Source organism: Piliocolobus tephrosceles, chromosome 6 (assembly GCF_002776525.5).
Source record: "Piliocolobus tephrosceles isolate RC106 chromosome 6, ASM277652v3, whole genome shotgun sequence".
Taxonomy (NCBI): domain Eukaryota; kingdom Metazoa; phylum Chordata; class Mammalia; order Primates; family Cercopithecidae; genus Piliocolobus; species Piliocolobus tephrosceles.
Window position 1 is genome coordinate 73,314,308 of NC_045439.1, and position 24,041 is coordinate 73,338,348.

A 24,041-nucleotide genomic window follows, 5' to 3' on the forward strand; every position below is an offset into this window, starting at 1 on the left:
AAAGAAAGAAAGAAAGAAAGAAAGAAAGAAAGAAAGAAAGAAAGAAAAGAAAGAAAGAGAAAGAAAGCCCTGTGATTACTTCAGCTTATTGCCTTGAGGGAGTTTTCCAATCATTGTGCAAGGAATAGAAACCAAGGTAGAGTTCATTAGACTCTTTCAGTTAAAAGACAGAATTGAAAGTTGGGGAAGACCAAGGCAGCTAGAGGTCACAGGGCATAATATCAAAAAAGAGAGCTGAACAGAAGGAAGGTTTCTACAATCTTTACAGGGGTTCCCTTGAGAAATGTGTTGAGTAATGATAAGTGAATGCACATAAAGAAACTGCCCAAGGCCAGATTAAGATTTAAAAGTTTAGATGCAATAATGCCCAACACAGGGCCAGTTTTGGAAATCATACTAATTTCTACTGGACAGAAGATAATTCATGAATTAGTAGGAAGAGTATGCTGAAGAGACTTGCTTTCATCACAGGGAATAATTAGCCTGAAATTCGGCACTATTTCATTCCCCTTTAAAGCATTTGAAAAGCCAGATCCAAAGAACAAAAATATTTCCATGTAACTTAACTATGTCCAGAACAAAGCTCAGTAATACCTATAGGATACTACAATATCCAGCAAGCAACAAAGTAACATTTGCAATGTCTACAATTCAAGATAAAATTACTAGGCAAACAAAGTAGCAGAAAAATATAATGCATAATGAAGAGAAAAATCCATCAATCAAAACTGACCAAGATTGGACATAGATGTTACAATTGGTAGGCAAGGACATCAAAAGAGTCATCATAAGTATTGCATGTTTTCAAAAATTTAAACTGAGGCATGGAAGATGCAATGATCCAGTTAGGATTTCCTAGGATGGAAGAGAAAACACCTAATATGAAAAATACAGTGGCTTAGATTTTAGCAGATTAGACATTACGGAAGAAAAGCTTAGTGAATTTAAACACACACAATGGAAGTAATCCAAAGTGAAATACAGAAGAAAAAAAATAAGAAAAAAAGAAATTAAGAAAAGTTGGGGGGTGGGAGGCAAGTGGAGGGAGAGCATTAGGACAAATACCTAATGCATGTGGGGCTTAAAACCTAGATAATGGGTTGACAGGTGCAGCAAACCACCATGGCACATGTATACCTATATAACAAACCTACACATTCAGCACATGTATCCCAGAACTTAAAGTAAAATTTAAAAAGAAAGAAAGAAAGTCCTCAGAGTGTCAAGCAGCTGTGGGGCAACTTCAGGAGGTCTTAGTAGAGCCTCCAAACAGACAGCAGAATGCATATTTAGAGAAATAATAACCAAATCTTTCCAAATTTGAAAGAAAACTGTAGACCCACAGTCCCAAATAGTTAAACAAACCCTAAACACTAGAAAAAGGAAGAATATGACACCATGTGAAATCATAAACCAATTGTACAAATTAGTAGAAAAATATTTTAAAAGCAGTTAGGGGAGTAGGGGAGATATATTATACACAGAAGCAAAATGAGGACAACTGCAGATTTGTTATTGAAAACACAAAGACAATGAAGAAAAAAAATTTAAAATGACAATCAGAATCATATGATCATCTCAACAGATACAGAAATAGAATGTAACAAAATGCAACATCTATTTCTGGTCAAAACGCTCAGTTCACTGAGAATAGAAAATCACTTTGTAATTGGATAAATGGCATCTACAATAAAGCTACAGCAAATATCATAGTTAATCAAGAAATGAAGTTTTCCACTTAAGATTGGGAATGAGACTAAGATGTCTGCTCTTACCTCTTTCATTTGGCATTATACTGGAAATCTTAGCCAGTGCTTTAAAGCAACCAAAATTCCACTGGGGTTTTTTTGTTTTGTTTTGTTTTGTAAAAAAACGATGAATCGATTCCTAAATTAATATCAAATAATTGATAGGTAACCAAATAGCCAAAATAAATTTGAAAAAATAAGAAGGTTGGTAGACTAATTCTACCCAATTTTCAGACTTATTATAAAGCCACAATGACCAAGACTGTGTGTTATTAGAAAACAGATAAATAGATCAATGAAACAGAATTACATGGTCAGATGCAGTGGCTCATGCTTGTAAGCCCAGCACTTTGGGAGGCTGAGGCAGAGAGATCACTTAAGGTCAGGAGTTCGAGACCAGCCTGGCCAACATGGTGAAACCCTGTCTCTACTAAAAACACAAAAAATTAGCTGGGCATGGTGGCGCGTGCCTGTAATTCCAGTTACTCCGGAGGCTGAGGCCAAAGAAATGTTTGAACCCGGGAGGAAGAGGTTGCAGTGAGCCAAGATTGTGCCACTGTACTCCAGCTGGGGCAAAAGAGCGAGGCTCTGTCTCAAAACAACAGCAACAACAACAACAACAACCAGAATGACATTCAGAAATACAGACACATATATATGGAGAGCAGAATTTTATCAAATATGTAAAAGCAATTTAGTAGAGAAAAATAGTGCTTTCAAAAATGTCACAGAAACAAGTTTATGTGCATATGTAAAAAAAATGAACTCAAGTCTACCACTTGCACCATACTCAAAAATTACCTCAAAATGTATCATAAGCCTAAATGTAAAATCCAAAACCATAAAAGCTATACAAATACAAAATACAAAAGCAATACCAAATGGACAAAATATTTGAACAGACACTTAACCAAAGCAGATACATAGCACATAAGCATATGATAACATGCTCAAAATTATTAGTCCTTGGAGAAATGCAAAATACAACCACTATAACACTACACATGGATCAGAAAGGCTAAAATGTCAAAAACTGGCCTTACCAAGTACAGATACCCCTCAACTTACAATGGGGTTATGTCATGATAAACCCATAAGACAAAACGATCATAAGTTGAAAATGCACTAAACATGGGCAACACAGCAGATGGTCCCCAGCTTATGTTGGTTTAATTAAGGATTTATAAACTTTATAATGGTGCAAAATTGATAGGCATTTAATAGAAACCATAACCCAATTATAGATCCTAAGAAATGTCTCAGCTTACAATAGGATTACATCGTGATGAATATATCTTAAAGTAAAAAAATCATTATGTCCAACTATCATAAGTCAAGGACCATTTCTATTGGAAGGATATGTTTGATCTAGAACTCTCAGACATTTGTAGTGGAAGGATAAAATGGCACAGTCATCTGGAAAAAAATCTCAAATATCAAACATATCCCTAATATGTGATCCAACTATTCATTCCACTTCTAGGTACTTATTCAAGAGAAATAAAAACATATGTTCACACAAATATTTATATACAAATGTCAGTTTTAGAATAAGTCATTCATTTAACATATGGGTCACTTTGTTGTCATTAACCAAAAACTGGAAACAAATCAAAATATCCATCAAGAGGTGAAGGGTCAAATAAACTGTGATATATTAATAAAATGCAATGCTACCAAGCAATAAAAATAAACTACTGATACACCCTACAACTTGGATGAATCTCAAAATAATTATGTTGAATGACTAGAACCACACAAAGCATTACATGCCATATTGTTCTAGTTACAGGAAATTCTAGAAAACGCAAAAGGTATCCTATAGCATCAGAAAGTAAACCAGTGACTGCCGTGGCACACTGGAAGTTAGAAGGGATGACTTTTCATGAGGCATAAAGAATATTTTGGGGCACTGATGGATATGTTCATTATCTTGTCTGTAGTGATGATTTCCCAGGAGGTACATATATGTCAAAACTTAACAAACTGTACACTTTAAATGTGTAGATTTTATGTTATGTCAATTATACCTCAATAAAACTGTTTCTAAGCTTTCAGATATCCAGCTTCCTGAAAAACTGGAAGCTGTAGCTGCATCGCATCTGCATGATCTCATGGCAACAGAAGCCATTTCTTTCCTGGGAATCACCTGTTTTCCAGTTTGCCATAGTCTTCATCCCTCCCCTTTGTTGTTCCTTTCCTGCTTTATTTATTTACTTGACTCCAACAGGAAATTTAATTTTAACTTCCAATTGATTTATTGTCTTCTATTTTAACACATAAAAAGGTATTAGTCTCTCCCAGAAGTCTGAAGGGAGAAATCTTCCAAATCCCTTAATTCATTCTATGGTACATTCCGTTATTTGGTTCCAACTGAGTTTCCAAACCTATTTCTTAAGACTTCCTTCATCAGGCCATATATTCAAGAAACTCTACTTCTTACACAATATTGCCCACATTCCCAACTAAGCTATATGTTTGAGGTGTATTTACTTACCATGGTAATGAGATTTCTGTTTAAAGAATTTGCAAAGAGAGAACTCAAGAAAAAAGATTGTCTTTAACTCATGTAGGAATTTTTATTTCTACCAAATAATAACTGAAATTCATTTTTTTATGAAGGAGCGGTAAGAAAAAAAAGAACTTTTGAGAGAAAAATGAGTTCCTGCTATTCAGTGAAAGATAGAAGAGGTTTAAAAATAAATGCTCTCGTGGAAAATGTAAGGTTATAAAAGTTATCATCAGCCACCTGAACAGTATAAACTAATGCACATGTGGTTCCACCCCAAGTGATAGTACAGAAAATGCTCTAAGTCCCTTGTTTTTAGTTATGAATCTTCAGAGTCAAGATACTGTTGAATCAAAATTACATTTCCGGATATTTTGGGTCATCCCAAGTTATAGATCATGTTGTGTATCTTTTTTTATCTCTTGCAAAGCCACCCCAGTCATGCCATCTTTATTTGAAGTATTCTTCTTATTCACTTGCTTCCAAGGATAAAGAATAAATAATAAATATTATGAGAGTATTGTGGGAGTTTATAACATGAATTTTACGTTTTTATTACTTTTGGGTAAGAGATTATTAAAATATGAGATAATTATTGCATACTTTGCATGCCTGTCTTAAATTCATTCTTAAACAATTTAATATTTGTAAAAATTTCACATTATATACTCACAAATAAAACTTCTCATCCCATACTGGATTCAAGTTTCCAAAAATGGTTTTTGTTCTTCTTTTGTTCTTTCCAACTTGAACTGTAACATACGGATCACTAGACCCTGTTTTATCTTTTGCCTGTAGACCTTGTGCAGAAACCACTGAAATAAACCAAAAGAAACATTTTAACATACATATTCCTCAGAAACGAAAAATAATAATAACAAAGACAATTTTTCTGTCATTTGGTTCTTTGGGTTTATAGATGCATCCGGGTTGCTTTCATTCTCATGACCAACAGAACTTTAAAAAAAGTTTAATAAAAATAAATATACAACATTAAATCTATAATTTTTGCTTTTGTCTCTAATGCAAAGTAGCTATATACATACACATGCATATGCATATTAGCTATATACTCATACACATTACAGCATACATGTACAGAGAAATGAGGAAGATATACCTACAATTATATGAAAAATTACCTAACATGATTCAAAGGTCTGTAATCCAAACTGATCTATTTAAGAGTCTGCTGTCAGTATTGATCAACTCTACATAGTTGAGAAAGCATCTATATCAACTATGAGACAGTATCTCATAGTTGAGAAAGCACATTTATTTTGTATTTACTCATCTTTAAATACAAAATGAGTAAATAAAGAGGCTTGGTAAATAACAGGCTGCACAGTCACTTGCTGTTAACATTACAAGCAACTTCAGAAGTCCAATTTACTAGGTATCATTACACTCAAATTGTCCTGACTCAAGGACCAAATGGATGAGGGATGTTGAGCCAGGAGTAAGTAAAATAACATCTATTGTCTCATCGAAAAAGATTAACTGAACATATTATTAGCTACTGCTATAATTTATCACTGGTAGGCAGCAAAAAATGTTTATTTCTTGTAAACTGCAGGTGAATATATTGAAAACAGAAACCTTTTCCTATGAAAGAACTTTTGATTAGAACAAGACACAGACTAAAATTATTTCACTTATCTAGTATGTATTTTCAAAATGTGAAGTACCAACTAGTCTGGTTCATATGAACATGATTGAAAAAATAATCATTTATTTTATCTATGATTATTATTAGCAGTTATTTCTAGGACACACAAAAATCTCAGTTTACAATAAAAATTTTCAAGACGACTTATTTTTACCTGTAATGGTTATCTTTGCAGACCACTTGGATGTCCCATCCAGTACACTCTGTTTGGCCGCCTTTGTATACTGCACAAAATCTTCTTTAGAAATCTGAAACATTTCCTGGATTACTTCAAACACTTCCGGCCGGTTTTTCTCCCTGATCTTCATTCTTTCTTTCATTGCCGTAATAATGGTCTGAGTCTTGTCTTCAGCACCATGTTTAGAACTCTTTTCTGCTGCTCCTATGATGGAAAAATCAATGGTGATGTGAACGTACATGCCATTACTTTTTTTTTTTTTTTTTTTTTTTTTTTTTTTTTGAGACAGAGTCTTGCTCTGTCGCCCAGGCTGGAGTGCAGTGGCCAGATCTCAGCTCACTGCAAGCTCCACCTCCTGGGTTCACGCCATTCTCCTGCCTCAGCCTCCCAAGTAGCTGGGACTACAGGTGCCCGCCACCTCACTCGGCTAGTTTTTTGTATTTTTTTTTAGTAGAGACGGGGTTTCACCGTGTTAGCCAGGATGGTCTCTGTCTTCTGACCTCGTGAGCCATTACTTTTTGATGGCTAAAGGAGGGAGAAAAAGGAGGAGAGAGTGACAATGAATGAGGGTTTTCATTCTGTGGAGTCAGGTGGCTTTTTAGAAAAGTATCAGAATTAACTTCTCTGCTAAGATTCACAACAACTAGTACTCCTTTGTGTTATTGGCAAGTAAATTGACCTCCTATGATTCCCAGGCTTTTCTCTTGTATTACTGAATGAACTAAATTAGGTGTTGTGCAAAAATTTGGTTTGAATTTTCTAAAAAGGAATTCAAAAACAGCAAAAAGGACAGACACAATTAAATATGTTACATACCACACATATTTCCTCAATGGGTATCCAAAACAAAATTGAGAAATAGATAGAATATAAGTGGCAAATGTCACTTGGAAGTCAATAATTCAAACACATCACTGTTTTTTGCTAAACATTAAAATAGAATGTAAGATTTTACTTGGAAAGAAAATGATTGAGCTGTTTAAAACAGATTTGGACACTACTAGGCTAAAAGACCTATAAAATAACTGAAAGAACACCGACTTGAACTCTCTTTTTCTAATATATCCAGAGCTTTTAAATGACTGAATACTCATTTTCCACTAAAAACTTTTTTTTTATTTCTGGGGCATTTTTTTTCATGACTGGTCTCAACTTTCTGGGCATTTTTGTTTGTAATGACAAATCATTCTATCAGTGAAAGATTTCTAAAATTCCATTCTTGGATCCCTAACCTTAAGCTACTACTGGCTAGATATTCTCATTGCTCTGTATGGCCTTCTGGGTTGCCCAGTATTATACACGTTAATAACGGACCATGATTTCAATTTCCACAATTCCTTAGTGAGTTTAAAGTAAGAAAGCAAAAGCTCATGTACCAGTGTCTACAGCAACTGCCACTGATAAAATCAAACTTCTTTTTGGTACAGAAGCAACTGAAATATAGTGACAATAATAGAAAGAGTTGTGTTCATAGCTAGTAATTGCTCTAATTTTCATTGACATGACTGTGAGTTTGCCTAACTAGTATTCTCATTTTATTCTGAACTATTATATTTCTGAGATAGGCATATTAATATCTCATAAACTATTTAGAGATTAAATGGGATAATTTATAGGTAAGCACAATTTCTACGATAAAAGATAACATCAGTAATGTTCTTTGAACCTAATTTGTGAATGTTGAGCCCAATTTAAGTATAGAAAGTAAGACAGAAGATGAAAGGTCAACTACTACCTTTACTTATGATAAATTAATACACAATTGGACAGCATTAATTTAATGTAAATGTTCATTTATTTGAAAGTGTAATATCTGTTTCCTAGAGTGGAAATATATATTCATAATAATGACTGTGAATAGAGGAAGCTAAAAGATATGAATATTCCAATGGTAGAAAGAGCAGGCTACTTGTCTTTATCTTTTATTTTAACCTTTCAGGACCTAAACGACATTTAAAAAAAGGAATAAAAAAAAAAAATGAATTCCACTAAAGGTGACTTAAAAGGACATTGTAAATGGTCTACACTGTTGAAACACGTCCCTGGAATAGCTACAAATTTGTAAACTGCATGAAATTAAGATGTTTTTAATTTATCAATATTGGTTTAGCTACACAGTCCATAATTCTGAAACAGTAAAATTAGCTTAGGCTGCACTAAATAGTTGAAACTATCTGATAGGCATATTTTATTCATGTATTTAATATTCATTAAATGGACAGGACAATGGTAGCTGGAAAATGTTCCCTACAAGACACAAAGTGGCTCAAAAATTTAGTCTGTGACAGCCAGGCAAGGAATGTCCAAAAGGTTAGAAATGTCATAAAAATGTTGACTCTCCCCCAAATTTCTAAACAGCTATTCTTATTTTTGCTGTTAATGCTCCCAAAGGCTCTAGGAAGGAGTGCTAAAGTCATGTAGAGTTAAGTATACTTTGGATTAGTTTTCTAAATTGAGGAAGAACCCATCTAACTACCATGTACAAAATAAATGCTCAAACAATAGCTGCCAAATTCAAAGCTAGAATATAAAGAGATTGTTCATCCAAAGGAATCAGGCTTCTATCCTTAATGACTGCCTCTTGTTATCAAAAAAATAATTAGGAAAGCTTGAGCATTAGCTTTGAAATTTCACTTATTCTTATGTATTATTGATGTTATTATAGAATATATATTCTAATATGCACAGGCAAAAGAGCCATAAACTGAAATAGCCAATTGGTGGACAGTAGGTTAATAGAGACACATGTTTAAGCATTTTCTCTGTTATTTCTAGAAAAAAATATGTAGCTTTTAAAAATTTCTACTTTTGGCTGGGCGTGATGGCTCAAGTCTGTAATCCCAGCACTTTGGTAGGCCAAGGCGGGCGGATCACGAGGTCAGGAGATCGAGACCATCCTGGCTAACACGGTGAAACCCTGTCTCTACTAAAAATACAAAAAAAGTAGCCGGGCGTGGTGGCGGCCACCTGTAGTCCCAGGTACTTGGGAGGCTGAGGCAGGAGAATGGTGTGAACTGGTAGGCGGAGGTTGCAGTGATCCGACATCACACCACTGCACTCCAGCCTGGGCAACAGAGCAAGACTCCATCTCAAAAGAAAACACAACAAACAAACAAAATTTCTACTTTTGCATTTTTGATTAGAAGAAAATTATTCATCTTGGATTGTTTAGCTCAGAGATAGAGACAAATTCATAATTAATTTTTGTCACTGATGTACAGGTACTTTCCATTGGCCTATTCTTTATCAAACCCACATATCTTATGTTTCTAACGAAACTCTTTATTAAATAGTTACAATTTGCCATGAATTTCCAGCTCTTTGGGTTATTTGTCTTTGGCCTTATTTGTTTATCTAAAAGTCATCAGAGAAAACTTTAAATTAGTTTTTATATGACTCTTTCTTTAAAGTGTGTGGCAGAAGGTCTAGTAGCGTCATTGAAATACAGTAATATGCCAACGAGAGATCAATAATAGATGAGATCAAAAGAGATAATGTAAATCAAAAGCACTTTGTACAGTATAATATCCAAATGAAATGCATTATTGTTACTTTTAAAAATAATTACTTGACAGATAAGACAATATAATTACGGACAACACAACCATAATCCAACCTTAGACAGAGGGGCAAACTGGTTCTCTTCTACATAATTTAATGGGACAATTAACTAGAACTCATTTTTCGTTAGTTTTTATCAGACAAAACATCTAAACGTCAGGTGAAATTAACAATTTTACCATCTTTATATGGCAGTTTATAATTTTTGTGCTTTTTTCTGAAGAAGTATCTATAGATAATATCTACAAATAATTATAGAATTTATAGATATAATCTATAAATAGAAAAGTATTGAAGTTGTTATATACGTAACTTTATATATAAAACATATATAAAGTTATATATATTTTTGATTATATATAACTTTATATATAAAAAAATATATAAAGTTATATATATAAAAACTTAAAACTACAGGTGTGTGCATATACATATACATACATATATAATATATACACATACATATATATGTGTGTGTATATATACACATATATGTATATAATAACTTTAGTGCTCTTCCTTCTTCTCAGTTCTTTCCTTTTGCTATTTTTCTCAACAGCTCTTCCAAAACATTTCTACTCTCAAGTCAGCTACCTCACCCCCATTACCCTCCATTCTCAGCATATGATCTTATCTCCTCGAGAGGAAATAGAGGTCTTTTAAACTCAAGAGTCACATTTTCTCTCCTCTCCTACAAAAACAAAAAAACCCAAATCTGATTTGTAGTATTAGATTTCTGTGACGTAAATACTTCTAACAGCTGATTCCAAGCAAATGCCTCAAAAAATTCTTTCATATTTAACAATCACCATTGACATAGCTACCTGCATATATGTCTATTCCTTATGCTACCTCATACGGCCCAAATTTTATTAAATGTGTATTCCAAGTGTCTAACACACTGTTTGGAAACTAGCATACACTCAGTAAATAAAGAAAATACTTCTTGGGGGAGTCTAAGATACAATGATTGGCATAATTGAGTATTTAATTTGGCTCTGGGTTAATTTAATGTGTTATGAACTTCTTGCAAACTCCTGCCCTAAGGCCACAATTCTGAAAAATAACAGAAATAAACTGAATATAAAATGATAAATATCCTGTCGAATAAATCTTATGAAAAGACAAAATACACATGGCCCTTGGCTTCGGATTTGGAATTATTAGAAAACAAAGGCTGTATTTCCATCATTAGATAACAGAATTTAGTTAACCTACATGCCACGTGCACTTAGTCAGCATAAAGCAAGAACATGAATGCCAACTATAAATAGAAAAAATATATAAAGAGTTTTACTTTCAAATAAACTAAAAGTGCACAATAACTACTGATGCTTCAGTGACATGGTTTGGCTGTGCCCCCACCCAAATCTCATCTTGAATTTTAGCTCCCATAATTCCCAAGTGTTTTGGGAGGGACCTGGTGGGAAACAACTGAATCATGAGGGCGGTTGCCTCATACTGTTCTCATGGTAGTGAATAAGTATCACGAGATCTGATGGTTTTATAAGGGGAAACCCTTTTCATTTGGTTCTCATTCTTTCTCTTGGCCTGATACCATGCAAGACCTGCCTTTCGCCTTCCGCCATGATTGTTAGGCCTCCCCAGCCATGTGGGACTGTGAGTCCAACAAACCTCTTTTCTTTGTAAATTACCCAGTCTTGGGTATGCCTTTCTCAGCAGTTTGACAACGGACTAATACACTTGGGTAGAGGAGACAATCTTGAGGGTGAATCCTGATCTGCCACTTACTAACTGGCATGGTTTGAATGTTTGCATCCCATTGAAAGTCATATATTGAAACTTAATACCCAGTGTGATAATGTTAAAAGATGAGGCCTTCGGGAAGTGGCTAGGTCATGAAAGCAGAGCCCTCAACAATGGGATTAGTGGCTTTATAGGCTCAAGGGAGCTCACTTGCCCCTACTACTATGTGAAGCTGCCGTGGGAAGTCAGCAGTCTGCAACCCGGAAGATCACCCTCGACAGCCTTGACAGGCCCTGACTGTGTTGAAACCCTCATCTTGGGCTTCCCACCTTCAGAACTGTGGGTAATAAATCTATGTTGTTTATAAGTCACCCAGTTTATGGTACTTTCTTATGCAACTGAAATAGACTAAGATCCTAAACTTTTAGTCTTGAGCTAGTTCGTTTATCTCTCTCAGCTTTAGCTTCCTCATCTGATAAACAGTTGGAAATAGTAGTAGTGTCTCTCTTAACAGTATCAGGACTCAAAGAGATAATGTATATAGCTTTAATAATAGTAATGGAACAAGTGTAGTGATTTCAGAATGCCACAAAGGTGAAGGTTTAGGCATTTATTAAAGAACTTCAGGCCAGGAGTGGTGGCTTACACCTGTAATCCCAGCACTTTTGGAGGCCAAGGCAGGTGGATCACTTGAGGTCAGGAGTTTGTAACCAGCCTGGAAAACATGGTGAAACTCCATCTCTACTAAAAAAATACAAAAAATTAGCCAGGTGTGGTGGTGCACGTCTGTGGTTCCAGTTACTTAGGAAGCTGAGGCAGGAGAATGGCTTGAACCCAGCAGGCGAAGGTTGCAGTGAGCCGAGATTGTGCCACTGCTCTCCAACCTGGGAGACAGAGTGGGACTTTGTCTCAAAATAAAAATAATAATAATAATTTCACATTAGTAAGAAATTTTAGGGGTTTGAGCTTCAAAATCACTTGACCTCTGAAACCACTCCTGGAAAACTCTCACTTGGACAGTATCTGCAGTAGGCTGGATGCTCTATATCTATTTGCTAGATGAGGGCCAATGAAGGGCTTAAAGATAAAAAAATTTTGAGTTTAAAAAAAGCTAGAGAAAAATAACTTATTTATTTATTATTTATTTATTTTTTGACATCCATAAAGCCTTACCTGCACTTGAAATTGATGGACCCAGAGAAACTGGGTGGTTAACATTCATGGAAAGCATTCAGAGGGTCTGATATTGAGGCATTTGTGTACTCCTTTCTTTCTCTAGGAGCCTCTCTGACATGGGAAATAGGTCTTTACTGCTTTTTTTCTTTATTTCCCAGTAAAAAGATGTAGGTGGGCCTGCTTTCATTGTCTCTCTGCTTTTTGCCCCCATGACATCATGTGGGTGGACATTCAGTTGCCATTCTCTACCCATTTCCTTTCAGATGTCTTACAAACACTCCTCTTTTAACATGCCTGCAGTCTTTTCAAGGAACAGACCTGCAACTCCCCCAGTCTTCAAGTTAGCATCCTCCTTTTTCTTGTAGTGTCAAAGCCACACACTCCTTATTTTTCGCAAACAACAAAGGACTGACATTTAACAGAAGGTAATTGGAGGAGCACAAATCTAACATAACATTATCTCCCATTCGTGTAGGTGAGAGCCTGTAGGTAACTCTGTCACTGACAGTGGGAAAAGAGGAGAAGGTCGCCCACTTCCCAAGGAACTACCATTTCTCTAAAATGACCAGTGTCAGGGAGTCTGACACCAAGAGCAAACAAAAAACTGCCAGACTGTCTTTTCTCTTCTGCCTATAGCATCCCCACCATATTCAGTCATCTCATTATTGGTAAATGCAAACTTTTAGAACAAATTTGAAAACAACCATGTTTTAAAAATAAAAAATCGGGAATGCGCTCACATAACAGTATGTTAAAGCGACTATATCTCATCGGCATTTTCTCGACGTTTTCCAGTCACCACAGAGTCAAAAGCTATCTATATTGTTTAGGGGAACAAATCAATTATAATTTAAAATGTGCTCAATTTTCAAAATATTTTTACTAAGCGAGGAACAAGAGAAGAAACCAAGAGAGTTATGGAAGGAGGAAGATATTTTTCTTTGTATCACATTTAGTTACATAGATTTCTTCATATACTTTTCAAAAAAAATACAAAGCAAAAGAAAATTAAACATCAAAATTTTCAAAACAAGATTGATTTTTATTTCTATTTTTTCATAACCCAGACTCTGACTTCTAGGAACTTTGCTAACGCAACTAGTTCACAGCGTTGTTCAGTGCTGGCCTGGTGCTCACAGCTAGGCTACATTGTTCTTTTCTTGGACATGAACAATTTCAAAGAGCACCAACCTTAGACATGGTCACCTGCGACAGTGTTAAAGTAAGACAAACAAGGCCTCTTCCTTATTTTTCCTAAGCATAGACAAAACATAGCACTCTGTAAACCACAAAATATCAAACACTGCCTCTTTTAACTAATATGCATGGCCATTGTTTCTTTAGGATGTATAATTGTCCTCTTTTATCCTCAGGGAATGCATTCCAAAGCCTTCAGGAATACCTGAAACCTCAGATAGTACCCAACTCTATCTTTATTATATAGTGTTTTCTTGTTGTTGTTGTTGTCATTGTTTTATTTTATTTTAATCTGATCACCAAGAAAGCTACTAAGTGACTATGGGGTGAGTAGCATCTATAGGGTGGATACACTGACAAAGGGATGATTTTCCATCCAAGAAGGATAGCAGATTTAATCACGCTACTAAAAATGATATGCGACTTAAAACTTTTACTTTGTTTATTTCTAGAATTTTCTATTTAATATTTTTGGACCATACTGCAGAGCACTGAAACTGGAAAGTGAAACCACGAATAAGGAGGGACTACTGTAAAGCTGTGGCTTCAGTCAACTCTGCCTTCCTTCTAGATTAGATGCTTACAGACACAAAATCATAGAATTGTCCTCACTTCCACACAACACCCCATCCAGAGTACATCTCTGTGTTCTAGCACCGTCTTGCCAACATGCCCTACAGTCACCCTGGTGTATGTTCGCCCTCACAGTAATAAGTAATAAAACATACTTTTTGAAACTATGGGTGTGCTCCTGGTGGTCTCTAGCTGGAGGTCATTGACAAGTATTATTAACTGTTTTCACAGATGGGATAAATGACGCTTAGGGAAGTTTTAAAAACATTACAGTTGCAATAAGACTGGAAGTCAGATTATTTTTAAGTAGCTCAACACTGTGAAAAAACATGCATTGATATCCATTGAGTATGCTATGTAGAATACCTCTACGGCATTATGCAAGGCATATTCGTCCTCTTAGTCTCTCTCCAGCAGCCAACGCCAACACCTGGAAACGCTCCATTATTAGTCTGTTCCTTTGGGTTAAGGAACTGACCGTTGCATTCACTTCCCTTTTAGTGTTGTTGAAAATTCAATGCAATAACATGCTGGGATAGAGGTGGTAGAGATACGGAAGGGGGTCAGGGAAGTGCCTGAAGGGGAAGGGTGTGGTCCCTGGCTAGGGCTCCACCCCTGGGCCTCTGCCCAGGGACCTAAGAGAGGACAGCATTTTTGTTTTCCTCCCCAAATGTTGCATTTCCCAAGACAACCCTGGCCTGCCACGCCCCCATCCTGTGCCTATAAAAACCCTAAGGCCCTAGCCAGCAGACACACAAGCAGCTGGATGTGGAGAGGAGCACATCAGTAGAGGAACACATAGGCGGCTGGACATCCAGATAAACACATTGGTAGAAAGAGACGTAAGTGGCTGGATGTTGAGAGGACACCAAGGGGAGCACACCAGGTGGAAGAGCACAGGACAGACATCAGCCCGCCGGCAGGCCATCAACTGACAGAACGTGGTGGAGTTTGGCCAGGGCAGTTAGAGGAGAGCCCAGGCCCCCAAGCCACCTGACTCCAGGGGAAAACCATCTCCCTTCTGGCTCTCCTATCTGCTGAGAGGTGCTTCCACTCAATAGAACCTTGCACTCATTCTCCAAACCCACCTGTGATCCAATTCGTCCAGTACACCAAGAAAAGAACCCTGAGATACAGAAAGCCCTCTGTCCTTGCGATAAGGGAGGGATCTCATTGAGCTAACACAGGCCACCTACAGGCAGCTAAACTTAAAGAGCATCCTGTAAAGAGCATCCACGCCCACTAGGCTTCAACTGTAAACATTCACCCCTAGACACTGCTGTGGGGCTCCCTACCCATCTGTGTACTCCCCTAGAGGTCTGAGCAATGGGGCCCATCACACGCCCTGCAAGGAGGACATGGAAACTTTTCCCGTTTCAGGAGCATTGAGGATTTGTTGGCAGTTGGCTGTAGATGGCAGGTCCTGAGGGGTTATCATGGTGGGGAACTCTGGGAGGCTACAGTCCAGGCATCATAGAATGTCTATAAATCAGGGGTCGCATATGTGCTTTCTCCCATATGAGAAAGTGAGACAGCACTGAAAATAAAATTCAGTAACTTTCCTTTTCTTCCGCCTAGGACTGACTTTGCAAATTCATTAATAAGTTAGCAAAGAACACCAGGCTGAGTTCAGAGACTTGATTTCTAATCCTGCTTACACTACTCACTTGATTCTTTTTGATGAGACACTAAATCTTCTGAAATCAGCCAAAGCAGTAGACTGAGTTTCCCAATCCATTAATCTCGAAGCTCCTTTAATAGCATATGCTTATATGGAAAGATGATATTTAAAGCATAACTGGTTATTTCTAGTTGTAGTTCTTGCTCCTTCATCCGTTAGTTTAACAACATTTGTTAAGTAGCTCCTTTGCTTAAATATGTGTTAAGTAGCAGTGGATAAAAGGAATCCTACTTCTAAGTTTCCTGAGTACTCATTACTTAAACATATACTGTAAAATTGTTATTGAAAGAGTAAAATGTCAAAAGTTTCCAAGATACATGTTCACATCTGTTCATCTAAGTTATATATTACAAAATAAGATCGAGTCCAGGAAAAATACCACTTACTTTCTTTGCAGCTCTGAGAACCCAGAATAAAGCTCCTACCCACAATAGATGCTCAATATATACAAATATTTGACTGTCTTAAAATATGATTTTGAAATGTGGTAATAGGGCAACAAAGAAAGGAAAATCAATATCTAATTTGCAAACAAGAGTAAGTTAGATTTTATTAATGCTATGAATTTATTGATTGCTTGTCTTAGGACATGTAAGTTCAACATAATGTCAGTGGGAAGCACATAGAACTAAACAACACATCTCACAAAATGCTTCTTTGCTGAACGTTTGGTGAAATATTTTCTGGCCTCATGCAGGTGCTTGAAATTCCTAGTTAGGAATTAAAAGTAGGCAGAATGTTTATTCAGTGAGACTCTGGGATTCCTTCTTTGGAGATGTGTAAGGAAAGTGCCGTGATTATTTGCATTTTTTTCCAATCTCTGTAGCTGTCTCTTTTCTACACTGAAAGGATAATCAAGGAAAATATTTTATATATGATGTCTCTTCTACAAATGACTCACTCTGCAGATAACCTTCATCCCAGCCAACATGGCCTTTTTCTAGTTTAAAGCTACCACTGAGGTGCCACAGCAGGTTCCTTACAATTATGTGTTAACATAATTCAGGGTCACAACCTGCTCCTCCATTTATTATAATTAAATTATTTCACCACCAAATGCTTTTTCCAAAAAAGAATAAAATGTCTTTTTAGGTGACGAGATGCAAAAGAACTAATTAAAGAAAAAGCAGGTGAACTCTGGCTGCTGCCACTGATTTTATTGAAGGAGTATAAATCAGGTCTCTTTTCTCATTTTTCTCACTGTTTCCATTTGATCGCCTTCTCACCACCCTGTGGCTATCAGTTTTGGGCCAAGAAGCTGGTAAAATCTAGGAACTACCATCCAGTACAATTAGCTAGAGAGGGCATTAGATGAAGCTCTTTGGGGAATTGACTGGACATTTCCATACATCTCTGAACCTGCAAGGAAGCACTGGAGCAGTGAGTGGGATTTCACCATCACCTGGTCTAATTCCACTTGACTGAAGGTGCACAGGTCACAGACCCAAGACTTCATGGTAAGGAAACACCTAATTTAAATCAATTTGAAGTAACTTTACATATTCTGTCTTTTGCATGGGTCATTGGTCAGACCACATGTAGAGAATTTAATTTCTTTTAGCATGTGTATGCTGATAGACTATAATTATTCAGAAAATAATTAACAAAATAAACACAGTACTAGAAACCTGTAGAAAACTAGATAATTACTTTTCAGTACTTGAAAAATTGTCATATTTAATAGAATCTATTAAATATTTTCTCCATAAGTAAGATATGGTTTAATGGGTAAAAACTACAAGGAAAAACACCTTGGCTTAAATTTTAATTCATGAACTAGCATTTTGAAATCATGAGTTAAACTGCCTACCAAGGGTTTAAAGTTTCCCTGGAAATGTCACGAGATTGAATGGTCATTTTATAAAGAAAATTGTAGAACTTTCTTACATTTAGAGGGGGCTGAATTAGCTATATCTTCTATTCAACACTGATTTTCTTAGCTTTTTATTCTTTCCTTTTCTTCAGTGTTGGCATTCATGAAATTATCTCATATATAGTGTCATCATTGCCATTTTTTTGGGCTTAAAACAATGAATATGAGAAATTTTTTAAGGTAATGTCACTGATTCTGTAGGGATAATTTCAAATTTTATTGATAGTTATCATGGAAAGTTATGAAGTTAAATACACATACTTGTAGAACCTCTTTCTGATCAATAGGAGAGTGTGAATTTTAGGGAAAAAGTAAAAATGGACTTAAAAAACCCCTCCCTGGCCCCCAAGATGCCGAACAGGAACAGCTCCAGTCTCCAGCTCCCAGCATGAGCGACACAGAAGATGGGTGATTTCTGCATTTTCAACTGAGGTACCCGGTTCATCTCACTGGGCGTGTTGGACAGTTGGCGCTGGTCCACAGGTGCAGCCCGACTGGCAACAGCTGAAGCACGGCCACGCATTGCCTCACCTGGGAAGCGTGAGGGGGAAGGGAATTCCTTTTCCTAACCAAAGGAAATTGAGACACACAACACCTGGAAAATTGGATAACCCCCACCCTAATACTGTGCTTTACCAAGGGTCTTAGCAAATGGCATACCAGGAGATTATATCCCACACCTGACCCAGAGGGTCCCATGCCCACTGAGCCTCCCTCCTTGCTAGCACAGCAGTCTGAGATCTAACTGCAAGGTGGCAGCGAGGCTGGGGAAGCACCCGCCATTGCTGAGGCTTAAGTAGGTAAACAAAGCCTCCGGGAAGCTCAAATTGGGTGGAGCCCACCACAGCTCAATGAGGCCAGCCTGCCTATGTAGACTCCTCCTCTGGGAACAGGGCATAGCCAAACAAAAAGCAGCAGAAACCTCAGCAGAGGTAAATGCCCCTGTCTGACAGCTTTGAAGAGAACAGTGGATCTCCCAGCACGAAGGTTGAGTCTGAGAACGGACAGACTGCCTCCACAAGTGGGTCCCTGACCCCTGAGTAGCCTAACTGGGAGACATCCCCCACTAGGTGCAGACTGACACTTCACACCTCACACAGCAGGGTACACCCCTGAGACGAAGCTTTAAGAGCGAGAATCAGACAGCAACACTCGCTGTTCAGCAATATTCTATCTTCTGCAGCCTCTGCTGCTGATACCCAGGCAAACAGGGTCAGGAGTGGACCTCAAGCAAACTCCAACAGACCTACAGCTGAGGGTCCTGACTGTGAGAAGAAAAACTAACAAACAGAAAGGACACCCACACCAAAACCCAATCAGTACGTCACCAGCATCAAAGACCAAAGGCAGATAAAACCACAAAGATGGGGAAAAAGCAGGGCAGAAAAGCTGGAAATTCAAACAATCAGAGTGCATCTCCCCCTCCAAAGGAACGCAGCTCATCGCCAGCAATGGAACAAATCTGGACGGAGAATGACTTTGACAAGTTGAGAGAAGCAGCCTTCAGTTGATCAAACTTCTCAGAGCTAAAGGGAGAACTATGTAACCAGCGCAAAGAAACTAAAAACCTTGAAAAAAGATTTGAAGAATGGCTAACTAGAATAACCAATGTACAGAAGTCCTTAAAAGAACTGATAGAGATGAAAACCATAACACGAGCACTATATGACAAATGTAGAAGCTTCAGTAACCAACTCGATCAACTGGAAGAAAGAGTATCAGTGATTGAAGATCAAATGAATGAAATGAAGCAAGAAGGGAAGTGTAGAGAAAAAAGAGTAAAAAGAAATGAACAAAGTCTCCAAGAAATATGGGATTATGTGAAAAGACCAAATCTACATCTGACTGGTGTGCCTGAAAGTGACAGGGAAAATGGAACCAAGCTGGAAAACACTCTGCAGGATATCATCCAGGAGAACTTCCCCAACCTAGTAAGGCAGGCGAACATTCAAACTCAGGAAATACAGAGAACGCCACAAAGATACTCCTCAAGAAGAGCAACTCCAAGACACATAATTGTCAGATTCACCAAAGGTGAAATGAAGGAAAAAATGTTAATGGCAGCCAGACAGAAAGGTCGGGTTACCCACAAAGGGAAGCCCATCAGACTAACAGCAGATCTCTCAGCAGAAACTCTACAAGCCAGAAGAGAGTGGGGACCAATATTCAACATTCTTAAAGAAAAGAATTTTCAACCCAGAATTTCACATCCAGCCAAACTAATTTTCATAAGTGAAGGAGAAATAAAATCCTTTACAGACAATCAAATGCTTAGAGATTTTTTCACCACCAGGCCTGCCCTACAAGAGATCCTGAAGGAAGCACTAAACATGGAAAGGAACAACAGGTACCAGCCATTGCAAAAACATGCCAAAATGTAAAGTCCATTGATGCTAGGAAGAAACTGCATCAACTAGCTGACAAAATAACCAGCTAATATCATAATGACAGGATCAAGTTCACATATAATATTAACCTTAATTGTAAATGGACTAAATGGTCCAATTAAAAGACACAGACTGGCAAATTGGATAAAGAGTCAAGACCCATCCGTTTGCTGTATTCAGGAGACCCATCTCACATGCAGAGACACACATAGGCTCAAAATAAAGGGATGGAGGAAGATCTACCAAGCAAATGGAAAACAAAAAAAAGCAGGGTTTGCAATCCTGGTCTCTGATAAAACAGACTTTAAACCAACAAAGATCAAAAGAGACAAAGAAGGCCATTACATAATGGTAAAGGGATCAATTCATCAGGAAGAGCTAACTATCCTAAATATATATGCACCCAATACAGGAGCACCCAGATTCATAAAGCAAGTCCTTAGAGACTTACAAAGAGACTTAGACTTCCATGCAATAATAATGGGAGACTTTAACATCCCACTGTCAACATTAGATAGATCAACGAGACAGAAAGTTAACAAGGATATCCAGGAATTTAACTCAACTCTGCACCAAGCAGACATCTACAGAACTCTCCACCCCAAATCAACAGAATACACATTCTTTTCAGCACCACATCACACTTATTCCAAAATTGACCACATAGTTGGAAAGCACTCCTGAGCAAATGTAAAAGCACAGAAATTATAACAAACTGTCTCTCAGACCACAGTGCAATCAAACTAGAACTCAGGACTCAGAAACTCAATCAAAAGTGCTCAACTACATGGAAACTGAACAACCTGCTCCTGAATGACTACTGGATACAAAACGAAATGAAGGCTGAAGTAAAGAAGTTCTTTGAAACCAATGAGAACAAAGATACAACATACCAGAATCTCTGGGACACATTTAAAGCAGTGTGTAGAGGGAAATTTATAGCACTAAATGCCCACGAGAGAAAGCAGGAAAGATCTAAAATTGACGCTCTAACATCACAAATAAAAGAACTAGAGAAGCAAGAGCAAACACATTCAAAAGCTAGCAGAAGGCAACAAATAACTAAGATCAGAGCACAACTGAAGGAGATAGAGACACAAAAAACCCTCCAAAAAATCAATGAATCCAGGAGCTGGTTTTTTGAAAAGATCAACAAAATTGATTGACTGCTAGCAAGACTAATAAAGAAGAAAAGAGAGAAGAATCAAATAGATGCAATAAAAAATGAGAAAGGGGATATCACCACCGACCCCACAGAAATACAAACTACCATCAGAGAATACTATAAACATCAAACCGGAATACCTGGAAGAAATGGATAATTTCCTGGACACGTACACTCTCCCAAGACTAAACCAGGAAGAAGTGGAATCCCTGAATAGACCAATAGCAGGCTCTGAAATTGAGGCGATAATTAATAGCATATCAACCAAAAAAAGTCCAGGACCAAATGGATTCACAGCTGAATTCTACCAGAGGTACAAGGAGGAGTTTGTACCATTCCTTCTGAAACTATTCCAATCAATAGAAAAAGAGGGAATCCCCCCTAACTCATTTTACGAGGCCAACATCATGCTGATACCAAGCCTGACAGAGACACAACAAAAAAAGGGAATTTTAGACTAATATCCCTGATGAACATCAATGCCAAAATCCTCAATAAAATACTGGCAAATCGAATCAAGCACATCAAAAAGCTTATCCACCATGATCAAGTGGGCTTCATCCCTGGGATGCAAGGCTGGTTCAACGTATGCAAATCAATAAACGTAATCCAGCATATAAACAGAATCAAAGACAAAAACCACATGATTATCTTAATAGATGCAGAAAAGGCCTTTGACAAAATTCAACAGCCCTTTACGCTAAAAACTCTCAATAAATTCGGTATTGACGGAATGTATCTCAAAATAGTAAGAGCTATTTATGACAAATCCACAACCAATATCATACTGAATGGGCAAAATCTGGAAAAAATCCCTTTGAAATCTGGCACAAGACAGGGATGCCCTCTCTCACCACTCCTATTCAACATAGTGTTGGAAGTTCTGGCTAGGGCAATCAGGCAAGAGAAAGAAATAAACATATTCAGTTAGCAAAAGAAGAAGTCAAATTGTCCCTGTTTGCAGATGATACGATTGTATACTTAGAAAATCCCATCATCTCAGCCCCAAATCTCCTTAAACTGATAAGCAACTTCAGCAAAGTCTCAGGATACAAAATCAATGTGCAAAAATCACAAGCATTCTTATACACCAGTAGCAAACAAACAGAGAGCCAAATCATAACTGAACTCCTGTTCACAATAGCTTCAAAGGGAATAAAATACCTAGGAATCCAACTTACAAGGGATGTAAAGGACCTCTTCCAGGAAAACTACAAACCACTGCTCAGTGAAATAAAAGAGGACACACACAAATTGAAGAACATACCATTCTCATGGATAGGAAGAATCAATATCGTGAAAATGGCCATACTGCCCAAGGTAATTTATAGATTCAATGCCATCCCCATCAAGCTACCAATGAGTTTCTTCACAGAATTGGAAAAAACTGCTTTAAAGTTCATATGGAACCAAAAAAGAGCCCGCATTGCCAAGACAATCCTAACCCAAAAGAACAAAGCTGGAGGCATCACGCTACCTGACTTCAAACTATACTACAAGGCTACAGTAACCAAAATAGCATGGTACTGGTACCAAAACAGAAATATAGATCAATGGAACAGAACAGAGCCCTCAGAAATAATACCACACATCTACAGTCATCTGATCTTTGACAAACCTGACAAAAACAAGAAATGGGGAAAGGATTCCCTATTTAATACATGGTGCTGGGAAAATTGGCTAGCCACAAGTAGAAAGCTGAAACAGGATCATTTTCTTACTCCTTATACAAAAATTAATTCAAGATGGATTAGAGACTTAAACATTAGGACTAAAACCATAAGAACCCTAGAAGAAACCCTAGGTAATACCATTCAGGACATAGGCATGGGCAAGGACTTCATGTCTAAAACAGCAAAAGCAATGGCAACAAAAGCCAAAATGGACAAATGGGATCTAATTAAACTAAAGAGCTTCTGCACAGCAAAAGAAACTACCATCAGAGTGAACAGGCAACCTACAGAATGGGAGAAAATTTTTGCAATCTACTCATCTGACAAAGGGCTAATATCCAGAACCTATAAAGAACTCAATCAAATTTCCAAGAAAAAAGCAAATGACCCCATCAAAAAGTGGGCAAAGGATATGAACAGACACTTCTCAACAGAAGACATTCATACAGCGAACAGACACATGAAAAAATGCTCATCATTACTTGCCATCAGAGAAATGCAAATCAAAACCACAATGAGATACCATCTCTTACCAGTTAGGATGGCAATCATTAAAAAATCAGGAAACAACAAGTGCTGGAGAGGATGTGGAGAAATAGGAACACTTTTACACTATTGGTGGGACTGTAAACTAGTTCGACCATTGTGAAAAACAGTGTGGCGATTCCTCAAGGATCTAGAACTAGAAATACCATTTGACTCAGTCATCCCATTACTGGAGATATACCCAAAGGATTATAAGTCATGCTGCTATAAAGACACATGCACCTGTATGTTTATTGCGGCACTATTCACAATAGCAAAGACTTGGAATCAACCCAAATGTCCATCAGTGACAGACTGGATTAAGAAAATGTGGCACATATACACCATGGAATACTATGCAGTCATAAAAAAGGATGAGTTCATGTCCTTTGTAGGGACATGGATGTGGCTGGAAACCA

At 37.3% G+C, this 24,041-nt stretch overlaps 1 protein-coding gene across 2 annotated transcripts in view; it reads right to left on the reverse strand.

Annotated features, from left to right (window-relative positions):
• Nucleotides 1–24,041, reverse strand: part of UNC13C (unc-13 homolog C) — a 584,413-nt gene that overhangs the window by 281,427 nt on the left and 278,945 nt on the right. For both annotated transcript variants that reach the window (XM_026447030.2, XM_026447029.1), the window contains exons 8-9: nucleotides 6,081–6,308; nucleotides 4,931–5,072 (exon numbers count right to left, since the gene is read on the reverse strand). In XM_026447030.2, coding sequence (XP_026302815.1) covers nucleotides 4,931–5,072; nucleotides 6,081–6,308 — 370 coding nt within the window. The remainder of the gene's footprint in view (nucleotides 1–4,930; nucleotides 5,073–6,080; nucleotides 6,309–24,041) is intronic.